The sequence below is a fragment of the Schistocerca americana genome, chromosome 7 (genome assembly GCF_021461395.2).
Source record: "Schistocerca americana isolate TAMUIC-IGC-003095 chromosome 7, iqSchAmer2.1, whole genome shotgun sequence".
NCBI lineage: Eukaryota > Metazoa > Arthropoda > Insecta > Orthoptera > Acrididae > Schistocerca > Schistocerca americana.
In genome coordinates this window covers 252193990-252214858 of record NC_060125.1, presented here as the reverse complement: position 1 = coordinate 252214858, position 20869 = coordinate 252193990, and the positions used below count along the sequence as shown (strand labels likewise).

Genomic DNA, 20869 nt, shown 5'->3' with positions numbered 1-20869 from the left:
TAAAAATAAGCTTCGTCAGTAAACCAAATGCTGCCCACATGCATATCGCCGTCATCAATCCTGTGCACTATATCGTTAGCGAATGCCTCGCGTGCAGCAATGGTAGCGGCGCTGAGGGGTTGCCGCGTTTGAATTTTGTATGGATATAGGTGTAAACTCTGGCGCATGAGACGATACGTGGGCGTTGGCGTCATTTGGACCGCAGCTGCAACACGGTGAACGGAAACCCGAGGCCACTGTTGGATCACCTGCTGCACTAGCTGCGCGTTGCCCTCTGTGGTTGCCGTACGCGGTCGCCCTACCTTTCCAGCACGTTCATCCGTCACGTTCCCAGTCCGTTGAAATTTTTCAAACAGGTCCTTTATTGTATCGCTTTTCGGTCCTTTGGTTACATTAAACCTCCGTTGAAAACTTCGTCTTGTTGCAACAACACTGTTCTAGGCGGTGGAATTCCAACACCAGAAAAATCCTCTGTTCTAAGGAATAAACCATGTTGTCTACAGCACATTTGCACGTTGTGAACAGCACACGCTTACAGCAGAAAGATGACATACAGAATGGCGCACCCACAGAATGTGTTGTCTTCTATATCTTTCACATCACTTGCAGCGCCATCTGTTGTTGAAACTACTGTAATTTCGAAAGTTTGTCCGCCTGAAAATGTACTGTTGTCCCAAGCGTATTGCAACAAACGGTGTATTTCTATCGCTGCTCGTTTAGTTTTTATTGCCGTTTCAAATATACCGGTCATTTTTGAAACACCCTGTAGATTTGCTGGAAAATTGGCTCATGCCACAACTGGAGACAGAAGCGCAGTCTTAATGTATCACCAGGATGGTACTCCATCCCACTTTCATTATAATGTTCATGAATTCATAAACAGGAAACAGAGAAACTCATGGATCGGTCATAGTGGAGTTGATGATCAACAATTCGTGCCATGGCCTCCGCCCCACGTGACTTTTTTGTGGGGTTACATGAAAGTTCAGGGTGTATGCCTCCTCTACCAATGAACCCACCAGAACTGCGAGCTTACATCAACAGTGCTTTTGTACAGATTGATAGGGACATACTGCACCAAATGTGGGAAGAAGTTGATTATTGACTTGATATCTGAAGAATCAATAGGGCACGCATATAACACACTTGTAATATGTCAAAAAAACTTTTTGAGTTTTTATATTTGTGTACAAAGCCTTGTGACAATATGTCAAATAGCAAATCTGTGAAATCACTTCAATCATTTATAATAACATTGTATTAAAAACTGTCTCTAACTTCTTTTCCTGCGAGTGGCCTATAAACTATCAGTACTATTAGCTAGAGTGTTTATTGATTCAGAACTCTGGAACTCAACTCCACTTTGTAGTGTATATATAGCAATACTCCTTATCTTCTCACTGGTTCTCCATGAGTATGATATTCTCGTAGCTTATATTTATCAAGATGTACCTGTCTGATTTCAGGGATTCCCATTTAATGTTCTGATAAAAACATGTCAGCTGATACTCCACCTGCCTTTTCATTTTTCTGTATATATATTGATAGTTCATAATTTTTATTTGTGGTGTTTCTGATATGTTCGTATGAGAACTAAATAGGGCGATGCTTCAGTGACACTCTTACATGGACATTTGTCCTACTCCCCTCCCTCTCCCAGATCTTTTCAGCAAACCTCCAAGCTCTACATTAACATGTTCCACAAAACACTTCATGCAAGGATTATCATAGTACTCTCAAAGAGTGACAAAAGCTCAATCTTCTCTTTAGTCTGAAGAGGATTCTCAGCAATGTGCCCAGTTATGTCTTCAGTTACATAATTGGGATTGTGTTCCAAAATTGTGCCTTGACCTCCAATTGTTACATGATATTCCTTACCAAGATTCTTCCCCAAACAGCCTAAATCACAGTAGGCATCATTAAACCCCACAATTGAATTGAAAATATTTAATCTGGTAACTGATTCCTAAAGACATCTGATGGCTAAAGGTGCGTGGTAGGGCTAATATCGAGTCCTACACACGTTTGCCCTGCCATAAGCAATTAACAAAAACCAAATTTGAAACCAATACATGACTGGCTATTTTGCCAATGTTTAAAAACTGTAGTGCCCTTAAAGACTGGAAATTTTTCTAAGGCATATTTTTTGATGAGGACAAATTCCTATTGCATTGTGACAGAATATGGAAGGAACCTGTTTGAACAGCTGAGATTCAAAACCTCTATGGCTGTGAAACAAGTTGCTTTACAGAACAGGTTCCGACACACCAGACCTGCTAAAAAAATTATGTAAATGTTTCAAGATTACTGTATAAGGTTAAAAAACTTTTTATGAGCTGAGACACAAACAGAAAACTTGTAACTTCACATTTAACAATTTCATGCAGAAAATCATTTTTTGGCTTTCAGAAGCTGATTCACACACACCCATGGCTGTCCTTCACAACAGTGATATAACTGCTGAAAGGGGAGCCTTAAAGGATAACACTGAATTCTTATCACAGGCCTGCTTGATTGTTGAGGCAGTGGTCTCATACTGTGAATTCCGACTCATTTTGATACCCAACAGAATGCTATCTCTTTATTCTGGTTCTGTAGGAGAAAAAAGGTTTCCTACATTTTTCCTGATCAAATTCGTTGCTGGGCACATTCTCTGGACTCCCTGTGTCAGAGTAGATGTGGATAGGTTTTTCCTACATCTATCCGATGACAACCATTAGGACTGCATACAACTCAGCATCATAGAAAATGAATTCTACAGCTAGACAAAACCTTAAAATATTGTCTGAAAAACTGTGAAATGGGCAGGTATATCCCCTTGCTGGGAGCCATCTGTGTCAACCGCTTTGTCATTACAGTGCTTATTTGAAACAGATAGAATGTGTGTGTTTGAGATAATTTGCAGCATTCATTTGTGCACAAGTGATTTAAAATTTATCTGTAGCCTCTGTCAGCCAACATGGTTGCTTGCAACAGTACTTGGGAAGAAACCTTGAATCTGCTGTATAAGCTGCTTCTGTACTGTAAGCTGCTTCACCTGGATTCCTAATGGCTTTCTGACATGTATAGTTTAGAAATAGTCACTCAGCCACTCTGTGGGAGGTTCTGCAATGATAGAGGAAGCCAGAGTGTCTTTGGCTGACAGTTTGGAACGTGTGTTGTGTAGTCAGAAGCTCTTAGTGGAAAGAATGTGGTGGCTCACTAGCTGTGGAAGTCTGATGGTCAAATAGTGTACTGCATTCAGCATCTTTAGGTATGAATTTCAGACTGGGCCATAAATGACACATCTGTAGGCTAGACGGGAGCACATTAATACTTTATAAAATTGTTGTAGACTGGATCTGTCTGCAACCCTGACCTTCCTGTTGAGACATTTAAAATGCCTAAAGCTTAAGGTCTTACAAGCCTGGTAGCCATACGAGCCTTTTATCATTTACAAGACCCAGAATGGTCCCATTAAATGCGAGTCCCATTTAATTAAAAATGTGACTAATATGATCAAAATAATCTCACAATATTTTATCTGTTGAAAATTGAAACCTATATTTTGTGGTCTGTAAAATATCATTTGTAACTGGTGAATTATTTTTGCAAATCATAAAATTGTCAACAAACAAAGAAGTCATCACTGGACTCTTCACTGTGTCAGTGATTCTTTCTGTAGTAATGGTGAAAAGGCTGACACTAAAAATGTTCCCTCGAGGGACACCATTCTATTGCATATATGTGCTTGAGAGTCTCCCATTTGGTAACGTTATGACTGCTCTTCAAAGAAAGATTTCTATGAGTTGGCATCTTTTCACAGAAGCTCTAGATATGAAGCTGGCTTTGTACATTGTAGTGTCTTATGCTTTTTTAGTATCAAAGAGTGCCACTATAAGATACTTTCTATGTAGTAAATCTTCCTTTTGAGCTATTTTCATTAGTGTTATATTGTCTTGTGTAGAATGATACTTCCCAAATTGGAAGTGGGTCGCTTTCTCTCTAGAAGTTGCCCATCCTCGCATGGGTCATTCCTACACTGCTTTATGGCAACTAAGTATAGCATGTAGACAAGAAAATTCCATTTTTGACAACTGAATGTTTATTTTGTTTCAAACCAAACATGGTTCACTTATTCTTGCTAGGCATCATCAGTGGTTTTTATTTTTCCCGCTTTTTTTTTCCTTTTCTATTTTTTCATGTATCCATTGTTCTTCTGTAGGCGCTAAATGCACACAGTACAGATTTCCAAGTGATAGTAGGTTGCATTTATACATTTCACTACACATAACCTTTCCTGTAGCAAACTGCATGTGAAATGATGCTTATTATGAATGTGTAAAACATGTTTTGTCAGAAAACAAAATAAACACTCAGTTACAAAAGAGGAAAGTTTTCTTATCTACATGATAAAATAACTGAATTAGCAACTGACTAAGAATGGGTGCAAATATTAACAATATTTATGGTAATTGCTAGCAGAGGTACTATGTTCTTCTCTGGTTTTATGAGGAGTCATTCCTCTATTAATCTGGAATAGTCCTTGTAGTTGGAGAGATCAATGAGGATTTTACACAGCTCACAATATGCTATACATAATATGAGGGTCACTTCAAAGATCGTGCACATTGCACATGGATGATTGTTACAGTGGTATGATTAAGTTAAAATTCATGTCAGTTGTGAGCAAGACTTATGTATGTGATGGTTATAGTTCGCATGGCTGTGGCATGAGTAATTCAGTTTTAAAATGGAAGCTGAAACTGAGTCATAGCTACAAATGGAGTGCCCCAGGTGACATCTGTAACGCACACATAGTACAAGCAGTTTTTGAAAAATATTTTGCAACTGAAAACTTGTCAAAGAAGACCTGACATGTGCAGCTAGTGTCCTCCTTTTGCACAATGATACAAGACCCTATATTACCCTATCAGTGAGAGAACTGCTCAACAAATGTGGATGGGAAATACTGTACAGTTCTTATATAACCCCACCAGACTTTAATTTAGTTCCCAAATTGAAGGAGCAGCTGCATGGAAAACATTTTAATACAACTGATGAAGCTTCCAGTGATGTGACCTGAGTAATCGGACTAACTCAATAATGAAGGCACCCCATCTGAAATAGAGAAGTTGCCAAAATGTTGGGAAACTGTCATAAGAAAGGGTGGAGATTATATACAAGGCCTGCAAAGGTATTTTATAAAATAAATTATTTTCTTCTTCTTTACAATGTGCAGAACTTCTGAAAAGACCCTGATAGCATCTGATCCTGCAGCTGTATCCTTAGCAGCAGACAAGGTTTTTGCCAGTTCCCACAGAAAAGCGAATTTAATATCTTCAGTGTGGCATGAACTCAACAAGTCATTGGAAGTCCACTGCAGAAGTATTGAGCCATGCTGCTGTGCACTAACTGACCTGTCGATTATGTCCCTTAAATGATCAGTGAGATTCATGTTGGACAATCAGGGTGCTAAATCATTCACTTGAATTTTCCAGAATGTTCTTCGAACAAATTGCAAACAGTTGTGGCCTGATAACATTGTTGTTTGGGATCATAAAGTCCATGAAATATGGTCTCCAAATAGCCAAACGTAACCATTTCTGGTCAATGTACCAGAGGACCCAGCCCTTCCCATGGAAACATAGCCCACAGGATTATGGAGCCACCACCAGCTTGCACAGTGCCTTGATGTAAACTTGGACCCATGGCTTTATTGGGTCTGCACCACACTCAAACCCTACCATCAGCTCTTACCAAATGAAATTTTGAGTCATATGACCAGGCTACAGTTTTCGAGTCATCTAGGGCAAACACCACTGCTCTCAGTTATTACTTAAAGGCCATCAGTCACAGCATTGTCCGTGGTGAGAGGTAATGCCTGAAATTTGGTATTGTTGGCACACTCTCGACACTGTGGATCTTGGAATATTGAATTGTCTAACAGTTTCCAAAGTCGACTGTCCCGTGCATCTAGCTCCAACTAGCATTCCATGTTTGAAGTCTGTTAATTCCCATAGCGTGGCCGTAATCATGTTGAATTGAAAACCTTTTCATATGAATCACCTGAGTACAGATAACAGCTTCACCAATGCACTGCTCTTCCATATCTTGTGTATGCAATACTACCACCATCTACATGTGTACATATCAGTATCCTACGACTTTTGTCCCCAACTATCACACTACTGCTTATGCTATTTGTGCATATGTCATAAATTTAATAAAAAATCAGTAAGTAAGCTGCTGATTTGTAAAAGCTGCTGCCACCTCAGCTGCTGTTTATCTGTAGCTTAATATTTACTTCATCAGATTGGTATTTTTCAAAAAGATTTGTACCTACAACTGTAAACAATGAATCCCATTTACAGTACAATTACTACTTGTCATGTAACTTTGAAGCAAGCACTAATACTTATCCTATGGCTAAAAGAACTTTTCAGTCCCTGAAAGCAGGTAATCCTGAGAAAGAGTGAATAATATATGTTTTTAATTTTCTTTCGAACTGGTAGGAACTCGCAATTTCTTGCTCTGTGTTGGATGGGGGCTTGTTGAATATCTTCCCATCAGAGTACATAGCTTAATTCTGAACCCTAGACAAGGAGGCAAAATCTACACAAAAATTATTTTTGTCTTGTATTGTGACTGTAAATCCCAGTTCAGCTAAAATTCGTTTTTATTATCTGCAACAAAAACTATTAAGGAATAAATCTGTTGAGAAGTGAGTACAAGAATTCCAAGATCTTTAAAATGGTTTCAGCAATTTGCATGGTTACCTCTGCCATGGAAGATGATTCCATAAGACATCTACATCTGCACTCTGCAAACCACTTTGAATTGTGTGGCAGAGAGTACTTCCCAATGTTATTTTTTGTTGCATTCTCATATGAAGCACAAGAAGAATGATGGCTTGAAAGCCTCTGTGTGTATATATTCAACATCCCCTGTAAGTCCTATATCATATGGGTTCCAAACAAATGGGCAGTATTCTAGGCTGGGTTGCACAAGTGCTTTGTAGGCTATTTCCTTTGTAGACAGACTGCATTTTTCTAGACCAACTGACCAAAGTCAGCTGATTTACCTACAGCTAAGTTTATGTGAGTGTTACATTTCATATATCTACAAATTGTTACATTCAAGTATTTTTGTTAGTTAACCATTTTCAGCTGTGGCTCACTGATAACTTAGCCATATAGAATACCGTATTTTTTGTTTTATGGAGTGCACAGTTTTACATTTCTGAACATTTAAAGCAAGTGGGCAGTTTTTGCACCACTTTGAGATCTTATCAAGATCCAAATGAATATGTACAGTTTTCTTCAGCCAGAATTTCATTATAGATAACTGCATCACCTGTGAAAAGCCTGAGGTTACTATTACATTTTGAGAAAAAGTTTCACTCACCCTGCCAGTGTTAATTAACTAATGGCCTGCAAGATATATTCAGGTATGATAGTTGTTGTATCTTTTGGGCTGTTACAAATATCTCATAATTTATTTCATCACTACTGTCAATATTTTGATTTATAGTTGCTGTTTTTTTATTTAATTTTGCAAATACCTAGAGTACTATTTTGCAAAATGCCCTTTCCTTTAAGTTGCGCTAGAAATGTGTTGAAAACTTCTACACACTAAGTCCCTACCTATTAATTGTTTTCTTTTGAACAGTTTTCAACTTATTAATCTAATGCACAGCTTACATATGAAAATTTGAGATGCTTGATAGTTTAGTCCCCTGAACTGTTGATACCTTACTTGAAAGACTTAAGGGGCGAATACCTAATATAATATTTAATGAAATTGCAATTCTATTTGATATCTTCAAAGCTGTGTAGCTTTGACTACAGCATTAAAAAGATAACTGAGGGTATATAATTAAAGAACCAAGGAATGAATTAACTATTAAATTAACAGGCAATTAAACATGTTTGACTCACTGAAATGAGGCCCTCGCCAGTATCTGGGCCAGATTCAATTTGTGGTTTCCTGTCGAGTAGCTGAAAGAGACGACCTGCAGCTAGTTTTGCAGCGCCAAAGTTTGGGGCAAATGCCATTGATTGTCCCAGCATCCATGTCGAAAAAATCAAAGCTTCTGCTACCCTGAAACACAATATGCAATCTTAATTTTTTCTCTGCTGTTTTGTAATAATCTGTAATTCTGCAGAAGGTGGATGTTTTTATCAGGAAAAACAAATCTGGAGTTCTTTCGGTTGGAGTGTGGAATGTTGTATCCCTTAAGTGGGTAGGCAGGTTAAAGAATTTGAAAAGGGACATGGATTGTTAGAAGTTAAATATAGTGAGCATTGTGGTGGGAGGAAAAGCAGGATTTGTGATCAGATGAATACGGTGTTATCAGTATAAAAAATCAAATAGAAGTAATCAGCACACACTCCATTGCAGAGTAAAAATTCATTCAGGAGTTATATAACTTTCAGTCTTACTGTAGCTTTAGTTACTGTGACAGTGGCAGAGTGGATTTTGAGGAAATAGGGGAGTAGCTGTTTGAGTTTTATTTGGTCTCATGTAATTATATTGTGTATAGAGTGTGTACTTGTTATATAGGACAAGTCAACTTCATCTGAGGTCTTAAAATGTTTAATTTACACATTACAATATAAAACATCAAATTGGCAATAACTTCACCTCAGGTGGCAAAAGAATGGAAATACAAAAACATATGGTGCCTACAACATGTTCCTGACTACAGTACACACATACAGGCAAAACTAGCATTCCTCGTTGTTACATGTACTCAGCTTCACTATAAAATTCTTTTTCCATTCAATAATCCTTTTCTGAATTGTCTTTTTCACTCACATTGTCCTGTAGGCTCTTAGGACAATGTGTTACTAGTTGTATATCTGAGTATCAAGGATCTCCTTCGACATCCCTTGGTCTGTATGGTATACTTCTCAGCTGGCCTTTGTTTGTTGTGTCATATGAGTGAACATTAGCATTTTTTTCTAGTAATGTATTCCTTTGATTAATTAAACTACTATCTGTATATGCACGTGGCTGGAAGGGTCAGTACTTTTAGATTGCAGAAGGCAGGTTTGCATGATTGTTTATTTTTTATTGAGAATGGTCCTAACAGCATTTTTGCAATATAAAAATTCTTTTTGTTTTATTGCTGCAGGAGTGTCCCCAAACAGTAATTCCATACTGTAAGGATGGTTCAAAAAGTGCATGGTACACTGTGCGTGAGAGTTGTTTGTTAGTTTAATGTGCAAGCTGTTTCATAATAGATATTAGAGTGCTTAATTTGCAGCAGACACTATATGTTGCCTCCATTGGAGCTTATTGTCAAATGTGATTCCCAAAAATTTTATGGAGGTAACTTCCTCCAGTCTTGTTTCATCCATGAATATATCTGTGCTCTTCCTTTTCTCTATTCGTGAATATCATGAACATTATCTTTTATTGATATAATCTATTTATAATCAATTCATTCTGTATAAACCACTGTACTGTGTTATTTGTTGAAATAAACATACTTATGTCCAGTGTTTCCAGATTTTTTTTTTTACATTTACTTATGTCATGTCATCAGCATACAGTACTTTGTTATTGTTCTCACTGACGTCAATATAGCTTATATATAGGTTGAACAAAAGTAGGCCAAGTACATAGACTTGAGATACAACATGCTTAATATCCCTGATTTCAGATCTGCATCTCGTTTCTGTGGTCACATACTGTTTTCTGTTACTAACATGTGATTTTATCTCTTGAGCTGCATGTTCATGTTTGCCATAGCTTTCAAGTTTTTCAGTTATTGCTGACTGGGTGATGGGTCAAAAGCTTTAGGCAAATCCAAAAACACACCAGATACCAAGTCTCTTTCTTGATATGAAAGCTAGTGTGAAATTTGTACCTTTTAAGTTGTGAGAGAATAGTTCTGGGAATAGACTATTTAGACCACAAAAATGAAAGCATTTAAATAGAAGTGAGTGATATGGTTTCCTCAATGAAATATTGCTCATTGTGATTAGGCAAGTATTCGCAACTGCAAGTGGTTCAGATTTTTCATTTTTGACAATGCAATGTAAATGGATAGATAAAAAATCTACTCACCAAGCAACTGCAGGAGAACACACACACACAAAGGTTTAACTCTCACAAGATTTTAGAGCCAGTGGCTCCATCTTCTGGCGGAAGAGTTGAAGAGGAAGGAAGAGGGGTGAAGGAAAAGGGCTGGAGCGGTTCAGGGAAAGTGGTACAGTTCAGAAAAGTCACCCAGAAACCCATGTCTGGGGAGATTTACCAGATGGAACGATAAGTTAAGTTTGTAAAACTTATTTTTGTTGGTATATAGATTATTTATTTTACACTTCCACAACCTCTGACAACCAGAGTTGTTAGAATTCAGAGCATCAGAAGTCACAAAGTTAATATCTTGGCAGCTGCTAGTGCCAGTCCTGTACAGTGAAGCTAGTAATTTTTTTTATTTACTTGAGAAAAAATTAATATGATGTCGTATGTAAGGGGGAATCAAACAAAAAGGGGACATTTAGAACAGATGGAAGTAAATATTTCAACAAATTTGTTCCAGAATATATTCTGAAGTATTCTTAAACTGCAGGCTTTAATTTATTTTGGTCCAGAACTATGGCAAAGGGTAAACAGTATTTATTTAACTAGTGAAGAATATTTCCAAGCTATTTGCCCCTTGGAACTTTGGAGTAGAACTACTTCAGAAAGAGAGGAAATACTATTGCTTGTGCTCCTTTGGATTAAAAATGCTATTACCGTATTTTACAGATCACAAGACACACTTTTTTCTTTGAAAAACTGCCTCCAAAATTGAGGTGTGTCTTACACTTGAAATTAAAAGGTTCAGTGTTTGATATAAAATTCCCACCAGTCTTAAAAATGGCCATATATTCAACGCCATGGGAAACCTAGCCCTATCTGGCAACACTGGATTCAACAGGTAGCATCAGTGGACTGATACAACGAACATAAGTTGCTGGGATTTACAAGCTTGAAAACATTGTCTCTCTCCCACCCTGCCATCACAAATCCAGAACATTGTTTAGCCTCTAATGCATCATTGCAGTCTACAGTGCCAGTGAACTTGAACTGAAAGTGATTTGTGTTATCAGTAACAGTACAATATTTTTGTTAGTAGCTAGTTTCATAATGGAAAAAAATAAAAGGTATTCATATGATGTGGTCTATAAACTGGGAGTAATAGCAGCATATGCACAAGAACATGGAAACATAGGAGCTGAGGGGCATTTCAGCCATCCACCAACAGAAGAAACCATTCGTGATTGGTGGGCTAGTAAATAAGAACTAAAAAAAATGAGGAATACTAAATGTGCAAATAGAAGACTAAATGCAAAGTGGCCAAATGTAGATGATGATGTATTGAAGTGCATTCAAGGACACCATCGGAAATGACTCTGGAATTAATTCATGCTAGTGTGACAATGGAACTTAACAGATTTTAAGGGTGGAGTTGGTGGGTGCTACAGGTTTATGAAGGTCGTGGGCTTTGTAAATCTGCTTTACTGAAATAAAACTACTAATGTTATTTGCTTGGATTGTTGTCTAACATTCCAAGAACTCAGCATCCCTTAGGCACCCTCTATACAAGACGAGTGGGCCATACCCAACACTTAGCTTGTGAACCAAAACCAAAATATCCCAGAAAATGCCACAGGGGTATCATAATTATCTTTCCATTACATTATTATTCAACATTGAAAGAAAACTAGTGTGGTATTAAACCATATAGTGAATATGGGTGAAACTCCTGTGACATTCAATAATGCCAAGTTACAGAACTGTTACCATGAAAGGTGCTAAAACTGTAACTATAAAAACAAGTGGATATAAAAAAAAATGCACTACACTGTTGCCCCTTCATGCTGTGCTGATGGCACTAAACTTAATCCAGTGGTCAGTTTCAAGTACAAAACAATGCCAAGACCTTCTGAAATACTGCAGGTGTCATTGTTCATGTACATTACCCAGGTTAGATGGATGAGGCTTGTATGAAATTATGGATTAACAGAGTGTGGGAGAGAAGGAAAGGTACTTTATTTGAAGAAGAGTTCTCTTCTTGTGATAGATAAATTTAGTAGTCATTTGAAAAATTCTGTGAAAGAGAAACCAGGATAGGGAAATTCAGAGCTTGTTGTTATTCCAGGAGGACTTACTTCACAATTGCAACCTCTTGATGTCTCAATAAATAAACCATTTGAAGTGTATATGAAAGAGGATTGGAACAAATGGATGACGGATCAAAACCCAACATGGATTCACACCGAAGGGAGCTTTACATCATGCAATCAAACAAGTGTATCAGTGGATAAAACAGTCATGGTCTAGGGTGAGAGAAGAGAGTTTTGTTAAATCTTTCAGTAAGTGCGACTTAAGTAATACTTTCGATGGCAGTGAAGACCATCTATATATGAAGCGTACAATGATGGTGAAGAGGAAGAGGAAGAGGAAGAAGGAGGAGGAGAAGGAAGTTCAGATGCCAATTTTCAGGGATTTTAAAAGTCAGTTTGGTTATATAAACTAAGAATTTTTTTATTCTGGATTTGCAGTCTAATAATAGGAGTAAAGATGTATTTTTCTTTAAATTATCTTCTTATAGCCCATAAAATACAGTACATTAGGCAAAGTCAATTCACAAACATAAATAAAACTTTAACAGACTCCCACAATTAAAGCTTTTGGCCGTTAAGGTCTTCGTGAACAATAGACGACACACACACAACTGCAGTAAAAATTTTTATTCTGTGGTTTGCATCTATGTGAACATTATAGATGAAATTAATAATCTGATGATCTGTAATTTTTATAGTTGTACTGCTTCTGCCCCAACAAAAGATGAATGGTATTCATTAAAAGCTTTATAGAAACTTACATTACTATATTTTTATAGTGAAGTCCCTCAGTAACAGCAAGATATCCTCCATAATACAATGCAAGAGCATAACCAAAGAATGGTGCTGTCTGGCCTGTTGCAAAGACTACTCCTCTTAGTCGCATTCTTTTCATCATTGCTTTAGCAGCCAAGTGCAGAGACAGGTTGTAGTGATCAATGAATGATTGTTCTTGACCCAAGCTGGCCACGGTGCGTATATTTGAAATGGCTTCTACTGCTACCTGTAAGATAATGAAGAAACTGAAAATAGCGGATAACACTCATCTCATTTTCAAGCATGTGTGTGTGTGTGTGTGTGTGTGTGTGTGTGTGTGTGTGTGTGTGTGTGGGCGCGCGCGTGCACACACATGTGATGTTTTAATATTGTGAATGTCTCAGTACTACTTGAATAATATTGTTGCCATATTCATCATTGCCAATGTTTAGTTAAATATACACAAAAAATGCAGTTTGATTGAAAATATATATAGCATTAACAAAAACAAAAAGGAAGTAGAAACTGTATTTTGTAAAGATAAATGGAGCTAAAAGTGGAATTAACAATGTTTTATAAAACTTAAACCTCTTTACAATTTCAAGTGGTCATAGACTTCGTCTATGTGTCCTCTCCATGTTAGAAAATTAAGACATGAAGAAAGTTCATTATGAGATTTTTTATGTACAGTGAATTATACCACATTAATAAAACAGCCAGTTGATAATCATAGATAAAATGGACAGCTGTTTAAAACATTACTGTACAACAGCAAAAGATGTTGCAAGCATGAAGAGAGTGAAAGAAAATCCATTCTATACAACTGCTCAAATGAAGTCTTTATCATTTTACATGCCTCCTATATTCACGGAGATTGTCACATTTAAAATTCATCAATTACAAGATGATATACACTTTGGAAAAATTAATCTAAGCTTGCAAATAGTCAAAATTAAGTTTTGATGTGATAATCACTAAGGAGCACCCCACCCAACACCACCTTCTCCACAACCAGTCCACTTGCCGCAAAATAGATAACGTCACGCATGTTATATATACACATAGTAACAGATGCAATTATCCATGGTTATCCCCCCAAGAAATCTTCTGCATGACACTAGCATTTTCTTTTCAGGTATTTTTCTAGGTCTGCTTCACAATTTTTTCATATTTGTGCTTTGTTTCTAAACTTCATTTCCACATAATGCTGTGTTTTTTAACATAGTTTCAGTTCATGGCTAAGTGTCATGTAACTTTAGTTGTGTCAAGTGTTCATAAGGATTGTAATTTACTGAGTGCTACTCTTGTGTGTGCTGATAAGCATACTGCTTCCATATTAGGGCCATGCCCAATAAACCATTGTGGCTAAGGTAAACTCATATTGTAAAATTCTCTACTTTTTAATGCTACCTAATTTGATTGCTATCAGTAAATATCTGATTAAATTCTAATAGAGTGATTCGTTTCTTTTGTTCCCTCTTTATTCTTTCCCTTGCAGACATAGAGTAATGTTAACAAAGGAACCTAAAATACCAAGGGCACATGGTTTGTGATTAATCAAGTATGTGCTACATCAAGTTTTCAAACAGTTATACAGTTAGAAACCTTACTGGAAGAAGTCATAAAAGGAGGTACAATCCATAGTAAAGGTTTTCCAACTTCTCATTTAAAAGATGCATACACACTCATGTATGAAACTTGACAAAGATGTCTGTAGCTCGATGCTAACCTGTGTTTGACTTTCAATGTGAGGTTAACTTTCATGGGCAGGAATATCTACATCTACTTTTATAGCTACATCTATACTCTGCAAAACACTGTGAGGTGCATGGATGAGAGTACTAGGGTTTCTTCCCATTCCATTCACGTATGGAGTGCGCGAAGAATGATTGAATGCCTCTGTGTGGACAGTAATTATTCTAATCCTATCCTTGCGATCTCTATGTCAGCAATATGAAGGGGTTGTAGTATATTCCTAGAGTCATAATTTAAATCCAGTTCTTGAAACTTTGCTAACAGACTTCCTCAGGATAGTTTACATCTATCTTCAAGAGTCCAGTTCAGTTCCTTGAGTATCCGTATGACACTCTTCCACAGACCAAACAAATCTGTGTCTGTTGGTGTTGCCCTTCTCTGTATACAGTATCCCCTGTTAATCCTATTTGGTATGGGTCACAGTCACTTGAGCAATATTCTAGAACTGGTTGCACGAGTCATTTGTAAGCAGTCGCCTTTGTAGACTGACTGCACTTCCCCAGTATTCTACTAATAAAGCGAAGTCTGACACCTGCCTTTCCCACAACTAAGCCTATGTGATCATTCCATTTCTTATCCCTACTAAGTGTTACACCCAGGTATTTGTAGGAGGTAGATTCCAACAGTGACTCACTGATATTACAGACAAAGCATTCTGCATTTTTTCGTTTTGTGAATGTCCAATTGTACATTCCTCACCATTTAAAACAAGTTGCCAATCATTGCACCACTTTCAAATCATGTCAAGGTCTGATATGCAGAAGCTATTTATTTAAGAGAAATGTTCTAGAATTAGCAGAAAATACAATAAATCAAAGAAATGCATGAAGACACCTTAGTCAAAACCAAACTTGGAACATTATAGAATGTAATGTTTTTGTTAAGACACTTTATGAGCATCGTGCAACACTGAAAAGAAAACTTTTAATGAAACATACACAATCACAGAAATGGACCACTACCAATAAGAAAAGCTGCAATTAAAAATCTCTACTAGTTTTTAAAACGCAGTAACAAACTGCAAACAAGAGATAGTTTGTACTCGAAGATAGAGCTCACCTTCGTTGCGCCCTCAAGTTGCTTCTTCTCATCTAAGCCACTCGCTTGTACAACTTTAGCTTCCATAAATGTTGATCCGAATACAAATGGAACTGCTGCCAGTGCTACTAGGGCAAGTTTCCATGTGTATGCACATGCAATCACTGCTCCAAGGAATAAAGTGGAGAATGCCTGCACCATACTGCCAATCCGTGGTCCTGTTGCCTGTTGAAAAATAATAATTTTGTAAATGAAACCTTTGTAAAGAAACAGAAGTCTCATTCCAGTTGCATAATTGCACTAGAGTGACTTTTATTGAAAGTGCAAGTAACTGCACTTTAACTGCATCTGTGATACCTTCACCTTTACTACTTCAGTAAGAGGATCAGGAAACTATGCATAATACAGGGCGTTTCAAAAAGAAAGAGCAGATTTCAAACATTTATTTCTCAAAAACTACAAATGATAGAAACACAATTCCAACGGTCCTTCACTCAATATGAGTACCAAATGTTACACAACAAATATCAAAACTGTACCTCAATATGAGCACCATTTGTTACACGACAAATATCAAACCGGTATCTCATTTCTTGCCACACACGACGCAACTGGTCTTTAGTTACCGAATTCACGGCCGCAACAATTCGATGTCGTACCTCTTGAAGAGTAGCGGGCATAGGTGGGACATAAACACAGTCCTTTATGTACCCCCACAAATAAAAATCGCAGGGAGCAAGGTCTGGTGACCTGGGAGGCCACAGACGATGACATTGATCTTGTGCTCCTGCTCTTCCAATCCACCGTCCTGGAATGGTGTTATTTAGGTACCGTCGTACAGGTTCAGAGAAGTGTGGTGGGGCGCCATCTTGCATGAAGATGAAGTGATTTGAATCTTCCTGAAGTTGAGGAAATAGCCAGTTTTCTAACATGTCCAGGTAAATGGTTCCTGTGATAGTTTTCTCCATGAAAAAGAAAGGTCCATAAACTTTGTTTACCGAAATTGCACAAAAGACGTTAACCTTTGGTGAGTCTCTTTCATGTTGAATAACGTCCCTCGGAGTTTCACTCGCCCAAATTCGTACGTTATGCCGATTAACTTTACCAGAAATGTGAAACGTTGATTCATCTGAAAAAATTAATCGTTCGGCAAAATTGTCCTCTTCCATGTCCTGTAGAATTGCAGTTGAAAATTCGAACCTTTTGTTGTGGTCGTCAGGACGCAATGCTTGCAATAACTGCAGTTTGTACGGCTTCATGTGCAGACGCTTACTCAGAACGCGCCATACCATTGTTTTAGACATGTTTAGTTCGTGACTTGCCCGTGTCGTGGATTTTCTAGGGCTCCTTTCGTAAGCTGCACGGACACGCTCGACATTTTCATCCGATGTGCGTGGACGACCCGTGCTTTTTCGCTTGCAGATGCAACCATCTTCTACGAATCTGTGATGCCACTCATAAATTTGCTTATGACGAGGCGGCTGTTTGTTGAATTGACGGCGGAATGCACGTTGCACACCAACAATGGACTCTAACTTTGCAAATTGCAGCACACAAAATGATCGTTCCTGTGGTGTCGTCGCCATTTTCCTACAAACAAACGCCAGCGCCACTGCGGATTTGCATGGAACTTCTGCGCGGACCATTGAAAAACTTTGAACCTTTCTCTGACAAGAAACGTTTGAATTGTGTTTCTATCATTTGTAGTTTTTGAGAAATAAATGTTTGAAATCTGCTCTTTCTTTTTGAAACGCCCTGTAGATAACTGAACCGGACTAACATTAGATGCTTCGTTCAAAGTAAAAAATAACTGGTGTATCTCAGGAGATGATACAAAACTACATACTGTACACTGATACATTAAAGAAATAACACAGGCCGTCATGTACTATGTGTAACATTACATACATGGTCATGTAAATTATTGTTTTCAATAATGGAAACAGCCTACCATCATACACAAAGAGTAAAAACTAGGTTTGAGTGAAAAAAGGGAGCTTAAAGTTTCAGGTCCTGTTGATGATGAGGTCTTTGGAGACCTAGCTAATGCTCATGAGGGAAAAGGTAATTGGCCATACATGTTTCAAAGAAATTATCCCAGCATTTGCATAAAGCTATTTACTGCAACCACGACAAATCAAAATCAGAATTGTCAGTCAAGAATTTTAACCCCACTCTTCCCGAAAATGGTTCCAGTGTCTTAACTGCTGTGACATCTCACCTGATCAAAATCGGATGTGGATATATAGTGATTAGTGCCAAAAATAAGGCAGATCAATGTTGCTATTATGTTCTCTTGACTAGCTTGTTGGTCTTTTCCTACCTGCTCTCTGTTACTTATTCCAAATTCTTGCTTTACCATATTTTATCATTCACAGAAAAATAACTTCCAGTTCAAAAATTCTTAGTGCTTAACATTTTCAACATTTTGGCTTTGTCACTGCTACATAACTTTTTTCTGTTCTCACAATTTGCTGCTATATGCACTTGGTCCCCCTTATTGCACTTTCAGTTTTAATTTCTAATTGCTTCATTTTCATTTTGCGAACTTATAAGGCCCTATATCAAAACAAAATCAGCAACACTTGGAATCATAATTTTTGCTTGAAAGTGTTGTGAGAATGGAAATCTAAAGTAAGGTTATTATGTGTCTATCACTATGAAGAACAGTGTTTCATGTCATGTCATAACACCAAAATGACATCACATAAATGAACACCATTGCAGAAATTGTAGGTCCACTGTAAAATGCCAACCTGAAGGTGAGGGTTAGTATTAGTGAAATGATTTATAATTGGTTACAGATGGCAGTTTGATTTTTAAACATTTATTATGTTGTTCAGAAAAGCAAAAAAGTCAAGGGAAAAGTTATGTTCAAAATGTATTGTTTAGCCACCACAGTTTGAAAATGGTTTATATAGATACAATTTATGCATTCCTTATTTTGTGTTTGCGTATCATTAGCAGTTGACTAGGTAGTGTAATTTCCAACTAGGGTATTTGACAGAATTGCCATGGACTATGAATTAACAATCATATCACAAGGAACAGACTACCTTCCTTTTTTATTCAATAGTCTGTTTACACCATTGACCATGATGCCACAATAGGTTTCACAGGTAATATGACTGTAAGACAATGAACTTTAAATCACTTTGTTGCAAATATGCAGTGCCATCTAGATGTGGTATATAGATTTGTAAAACAGAATGAGGAGAGCTGTTAATGATCAAGCTGCATGATACTTCTTTATCACCACACAAAACACACACACACACACACACACACACACACACACACTTGCAGCAGTGATGTACATTCTGAAATGAAATTAGATGTCAAAATTTAGAATCTTATTTTTATGTTTACTGCATTTGCTGAGTTTCTTAAAGAAATGTGCAATTGATAGATATTACCAATATAAATTTAATTCAGACTTCCATTTACCAGAGTGTTGAAGCTATGCATTTCCAGACAGGGGTTCTCCTTGAGAAACCTGTTGGATTTACTGTCTTTCACAACATGCTGTCTGTTATTGTAACTTGAAAACTCCTCTGTTAGTCAACGGCTGTATAAAACAATATGAGATTGTGGGTCCACCTTGATGCAAAACATTTTTGTTCAGTTTCTTCCCCAGACTAGTTTTAGTGAAATATCACTATCATCAGTGTATTTTCTTACTCTAACATTTGAAACAGTAGCATCATAACAAAACATTATGAAAAACGTCATTACACATGTACTGTTTGGTCCCAGATACTGTGTTGTGTGAATAGTTTTATAATACCTTCTTATGAGCAGCTGTTGTCAGTAAATACAAAAATGTGAATTTGCATATGTCAGTGGTACACTATTGGGAATTGCAGTAGTGTTGTGAATATAATTTTGGTGGGCACTAGGCTGTAATGTAATCTGTCATGTAACAATGCTGATTTTTCATGTTTTAGATTAAAGAAACCCACCGATAGTGACATTTAGCTAAAAGAAGTTTGGAGAAGAAATTAAACGAAAGTGTTTTGCATCAAGGTGGGCACACAATCACATACTGACTTACACAGACACAGACCAACAGAAAAGTTTTCAAGTTACAGTGAATGTTTCTACACCATATCAGGCATCCTCTGCAAAGCCCTTCAATAAATTTAAGAAAACAATGATGAAACTACATCAAACAAACATGAACCTTAAGTTCATAAAAATCTGCCTATCCAGTGATATTATTCCTAATTATAACAAAATTAAACTACGGAAAGTCCAGGTTTGAGTTCAACAATATTATGAAAAGGGTAGATTGCAACTCATCATGAAGATGGCACACTGACTTGCAGACTGGCATGATGAAAAGACTATTACATAGAAGCTTTTGACCAAAGCCTTCTTCAGAAAAGAGAAACACACACACTTTCACACAAGGAACCACACCTCACACACACCTGTCCGCTACTTTCAGCCGCTTGTGCCAGACTGCAACAGACATTTCTGTTCAGTCTGGCTGGAGGAGCAGTCATGTGTGTTTGAGGTGTGCTTGGTTGTGTGAATGTGTGTGCATTTCTCTTTTCTGAAGAAGGTTGCTCGAAAGCTTACATGTAACAATCTTTTCATCATATCCGTATGCAATTCAGTATTTCTTCTTTACAGTGAATAGCAATCTGCCCTTTTCATAATATTATTGACTTACCAAATTAATGTAAACAATGTGTTGCCTGCAGCACATTGTGGTAAATGAAGAGGTGAATGAGACTGGATGGAAATTGCTCTTAGAACTAGCAAACCAAACTGCGATTTCCTCATATGACACAGTAAAAAGAATAGATCAACGCACAGAACTGGTAATGAGAAAGAAATGGCAAAAACAGGAGCAGAAACTGAACAAACTCATGAACAAAAACACTTCTGAAACTGACACACACACATTCCATGAATGTCTGATTGAATTTAATGATGCGACACTCACAAAACAAGAACAGCAGTTATTTGGAAAAGGCCCTAAATGCAACTGGAATGTTCACATAACATTAATGATTAGAAAATCTTACCACTATGCGTGAATACATCATAGAGCAACAAAACAAATACTCAGAAAGAATAAACAATCCAAAAATAGAAACACAAAAACATCTGATGAGGAAACCATAAAAATATACACAAAACACTAAAACAATGTAATGCACTCATCACTAAGGTTGACGTAGGGAACTCATTGATCTTAATAACAG

General features: G+C 37.2%; 1 protein-coding gene across 2 annotated transcripts in view; it reads right to left on the bottom strand.

Moving 5' to 3' along the window:
* LOC124622654 (multidrug resistance protein homolog 49-like) overlaps positions 1 to 20869 on the bottom strand; it is a 142847-nt gene that overhangs the window by 9624 nt on the left and 112354 nt on the right. For both annotated transcript variants that reach the window (XM_047148445.1, XM_047148446.1), the window contains exons 18-20: positions 15675 to 15878; positions 12866 to 13107; positions 7920 to 8082 (exon numbers count right to left, since the gene is read on the bottom strand). In XM_047148445.1, coding sequence (XP_047004401.1) covers positions 7920 to 8082; positions 12866 to 13107; positions 15675 to 15878 — 609 coding nt within the window. The remainder of the gene's footprint in view (positions 1 to 7919; positions 8083 to 12865; positions 13108 to 15674; positions 15879 to 20869) is intronic.